General features: G+C 33.7%; 1 protein-coding gene across 1 annotated transcript; it reads left to right on the forward strand.

Annotated features, from left to right (window-relative positions):
* Window positions 1–3,354: 3,354 nt before the first annotated feature.
* On the forward strand, window positions 3,355–4,485 carry LOC132272785 (uncharacterized). The gene has a single exon (XM_059773878.1). The coding sequence runs from the start codon at window positions 3,355–3,357 to the stop codon at window positions 4,483–4,485; it is 1,131 nt and encodes a 376-aa protein (XP_059629861.1).
* The last annotated feature ends 260 nt before the right edge of the window (window positions 4,486–4,745 follow it).

Consider the following 4,745-nt stretch of genomic DNA (forward strand, 5'->3'; position numbering starts at 1 on the left):
GTTGGTCAGGTTGTCTGGGTCAACTTGTTTTTTTTTTTTTTTTGCAATGAGTTAGGCCCCTCTATCTCTCTATCTTTCCACAGTAATACCATATTGTCAATATATATATATTTATATATAAGTGGACAAAAAATCTAAAGTTCAAAAATAATAAAACAAGGAGAAGATTTGGGTACCAACAACAACTAATATCAAAGGATAAAAATTAATAAGCACGATAAATCGGCAAGAAATAGACCTGAAAATTAATTTTTGTAAAAATATGAGTTATATTTTTACTTATATATATATAAATTTGGTAGACCTCTATATAAATATATCTATACACATATAACATATGTAAATATATATATATATATATATATATATATATATATATATATATATAAATTGACAAAATATTTAAAATTCAAAAATAGTAAAACAAGAATAAGATTTGGATACCATCAAAATATCAAATGATAAAAACTAATAGGCCGAAAAAATCGGCAAAATAATAGACCTTTAATAAAAATATGGGTTACATTTATTTTTACATATATATAAATTTGGATTTTCAAAAAAAAGAAAATTAATTAAATTTTTTTTTTTATTTTTAAAAGAGAGTTTAAAAGGCCCTGTTTGGGGGAGCTTATTGATTTTAAAATTCCTTCTAATATATGGGCTTTGTAGAATGCATTTTGATAAAAGAGATTTAAAACATAAAAGTTGTTTGGTGAGTGCATTTTTTGAAGTTTTTTTAACTACTAATCTAGTTTAACTTGACAATTTTATCCTTAACGAGTTGAATTGGGATATAACAATAAAAGAGAAAAAGAAAAAAAAAAATGGATAATTAAAGTGATGGGTGGAAATCACCAATGATGGAGCAATAAAAAAAAAATGGATAATTAGTGGTGTCAATTTTTTTCATACTTCAATTGTTGATGCTTTCACTATCTTTGTTGATGCTTTCTACTTTTCATACTTCCATTGATGGCTGACGAAGTGAAGGTGGAATACAAAAAAAATGAAGGGGGGGAAAGAAATTAAACAAAAAACGATAAAGAGAGATGGTAGCAAAAGTATCCATACCCAATTTCATTCTTATTTATAGCTATAACACAATCCTAATTTTAGAATTAAGTGAAAGTCATACTAAAATGATCGTGTAACTTTTAAAATATTATATATATATATATATATATATATATATATATATATATAGTGGTTGTTCATAATTCTAAAGAGAGTTGAATTGGATGAAAGTTTACAAATCTTACAACTTTTACTGTCCTTAAATTTTGAGATCAAATGGGAGTCATTGGTAGATTTTCTGCAACTTTTAACATCTTTTGGCTTATGTTCTGCCGGTTTAAAAATTGGGCAATTTGGTAATAAAAAATTTATCACTTGATCAATAACCTGATTCCCAAGAAGCCATCTACGAAGGAAGTTTTTGTTGCTTTCCCAGAATGGTCTTTCAAGGAGCTAGATTTTCCTCAAAGTCAGTTTAATTTTTTTTACCAAACAGGTATATTTTTTTGAAACGATCCTTTTAAGTTTAGAAGCCCGTTTTGAGGGTGCTGAAGCCCAGCCAAACAGGGCCCAAATAAATTATAGTTTATCAAAGTTTTCTTAACCACTAAATACTGATCAAATAATTTTTTTTTTATAATTTATTATAATCTATTGGATTTACACCACACCACATACATTTGTACGTGATATATATATATAATCTCACTCTAACTCTATTTTTTAATTATAAATTGTACTAATTTATATATATAATTCATTCCTTATATATATATATATAAATTATATATACACATACATGGAACTTGAGACTTAGGGCTTGTTTGGGAAGTGTTTTGTTTTGTTTTGTAATGCTCCAGGCCCGCTATAGTAGCCTATTTTGAGAACAAAACATGTTTGGGCCGCCTTATTTTATTTTCAATAGTACCAGAACACTTTCAAAATATGGGCCAAAAGTTGGAACAAAAAAAAGGTGTTCTGGCTTGTTTCACAACTTGACCGGCCCAATTGCACTGTAGCGAGGGCAACATGTTTTACACTGTAGCGGAACAAAAAAAAAAAACAAAAATTAGGGCAAATCATTTCAGCCTCCCAATCGCCTCCATCTCTATTCTCGTTCTCAACTCTGAACTTGCCCTAACTTCCCAAAAAACAACTCTGAACTTGCCCTCTCTCTCTTTCTCTCTACAACTGCAAATTACAAAATCGATAAGAATCAGAAGTTCGAAACCCGCCTCCATCTCTATTCTTGTTCTCAACTCTGAACTTGCCCTCTCTCTCTTTGCAACTACAAACTACAAAATCTACAAGAATCAGAAGTTCAAAATATTAGCCCCAATCTCTATTCTCGTTCTCAATTCTGAAGTTGCCCCCTCTCTCTCTCTTTGCAACTGTAAACTACAAAATCTACAAGAATCAGAAGTTCAAAACCCATATATTTCAGATCTGTGAAGTTGAAAACCCATATTAGCATATCATGAAACCCCTATCTTTCAGTTTCCATTGCCCGCTGTTCTAATTCTGGTTCGCTGTTCGCAAGCTTCAGCCACTGTCTCTTAACTCTCAAGATTGCCCCCTCTCTCTGCAACTGCTAACTTGTGTGTATGGGTTTTGTTTTAATTTTTTTTCTAAATCAACTAATCAAGCTCTGTAATTCTTGTTTTGCAAACTAAATCGTATTTGCCCCCCTCCCCCCCTTTCTCTGTGTAACTGGAAACTACAAAATCTACAAGAATCACAAGTTCAAAACCCATATATATCAGCTTATATATAAAAAATATGGGCATATCATTTCAGATTGTTCAAAAAATCAAAACCTATATCTTTAAAATTAGGGATATTTTCAGAAGGTAAAAAATGCTACCAAACATGTTCTACCATGTTTTTGTTCCAAAATTCTCACCGCAGATTTTCGTCGCCAAATATGTTTTGTTCTCATTTCAGAATACCACATTACAAAACACTTATTCTATTCTAGACTAAAACAAAATACTACAAAACACAACGCATTCCAAACGGACCCTTAGGTCCAGCCCACTATATTCTTGGGCTAGGACTCGCTCAATCAAACATTTTCATACCATTGTCCATTTGGGTTCAAGGCCCCAAACCTCTGAGAGCTCAAACCAGGTTTAGCCGTTTGGGGCACACTCTTCATCCATCAGTCAAAATACTTTCAGAACCAGAGAGAGAGAGAGAGATTGATAGAGAGAGAAAGTCGAGTCACTTCAAATCTATGAAGTTCCGACTGTATTGGTAAGTACTCATCCCTACACTCTTTGCTGTGATTGAAAGCATATTATATATATATAATACATCACTGTGTTTCTTCAAGAAATGAGGACTGTATATATCTGCAAAAGTCTCATCTCACTCTCTCTTAAGAACTCTTCACATCTCAACAAAACCCCAATCTCTCTTTTCCCTCTCCTCTTCTTCTCTTCCTCTCTAGAAACCCCCATTGCGGTGGCCAATTACTTGAATGATAGACACAAATTTTCTGCTGAAACTGCTTCGAAAGTCTCTTCCGTCGTAAAGTATGTGAAAAGGCCTGAAGAGACCGATTCGATTCTTTCATTTCTCCAGGAAAGTGGTTTTTCGGATACCCATCTCCAGCGTGTCATAAAAAACGCGCCTCAAGTTCTCTCTGCAAATCTCGAGCGCTCCATCAAACCCAAATTCAAGTTTTTTCAAGACTTGGGTTTTTCTTCTAGCGATGTTGTGGAAATTGTTTCGAATGACCCAAGGATTCTAACTAGAAGCGTTGATAATCGGCTTGGCCCGTCAATTTTAACTTTGAAGAGTGTTTTTGGTTCGAATATGGATGATGTGTCTAGGTTTGTGAAGAGATATGGGAGGATTTTGAGTTTTGATTTGGCGAAAACTATGATACCCAATATTGAATTTATTATGAAGAGCTGCGGTATGAGTTGGACACAAATAACCCGGTATGTGTATAATTGCCCAAGATTATTTTTGTTTAAACCGACGCAGATTAGAGAATATGTGAAGAGGGTTGATGAGATGGGCATTAACAGGAAGTCTAAGATGTTTCTTCCTGCGATTCGGGCTATTCGAACGATGTCTATAGAGAATTGGGAATTGAAATTGGAGGTGTTTAAGAGTTTGGGATTTTCCGAAGATGATATTCTTTCCGTTTTTAGGAGGGCGCCTCTGGTGTTTGCTCTGTCAGAGAGGAAAATTAGGGCGAAAACACAGCTTTTGCTTAGCACGGGCAAATGTGATATCTCATATGTTGTTAATCACCCATTCTTACTTACTCTCAGTGTTGAGAATAGGCTTAAGCCACGGCTAAGAGTTCTGGAGGTTTTGGAAAGCAGGAATTTGCTTCTTAAAAACCCTAGTTTGGCCACTGTATTCTGGTTCACTGATGACAAGTTCTTTGAGAAATATGTACTCCCTTATTCAGATGAAGTTGGCGAATTATTTGTGGTTAACAAGGTCTAATTGACAGCAGAAATATGTGCTTAAGATGATGACATCCTTTGGGACTTGATGATTTAATACCTAGAGGCAGGCTGAGACTGAAATCTTTTTCCCATAAAGCAAATCACTTGGCGGCATAGCATGGTAGGTACTCTTTTGCGCTACATATTCACATGTTTTTTTTCTTGTATTCCTATGGTGTACTACTCTGAAAAACATGGATTAATTTTTGTTTACAAGGCTTGGCTTGTTGGCTGTTCTGTTTTCTAATTCTATTACTA

Source organism: Cornus florida, unplaced genomic scaffold (genome assembly GCF_030987335.1).
Source record: "Cornus florida cultivar Cherokee Brave unplaced genomic scaffold, ASM3098733v1 CherokeeBrave_3.0.0_Hap2_Chr09, whole genome shotgun sequence".
NCBI classification, from domain to species: Eukaryota; Viridiplantae; Streptophyta; class Magnoliopsida; order Cornales; family Cornaceae; genus Cornus; species Cornus florida.

What these genes read in the sequence shown, in the direction of transcription:
- LOC132272785 (XM_059773878.1), top strand. Translation starts at nt 3,355, where the DNA reads ATGAGGACTGTATATATCTGCAAAAGTCTCATCTCACTCTCTCTTAAG.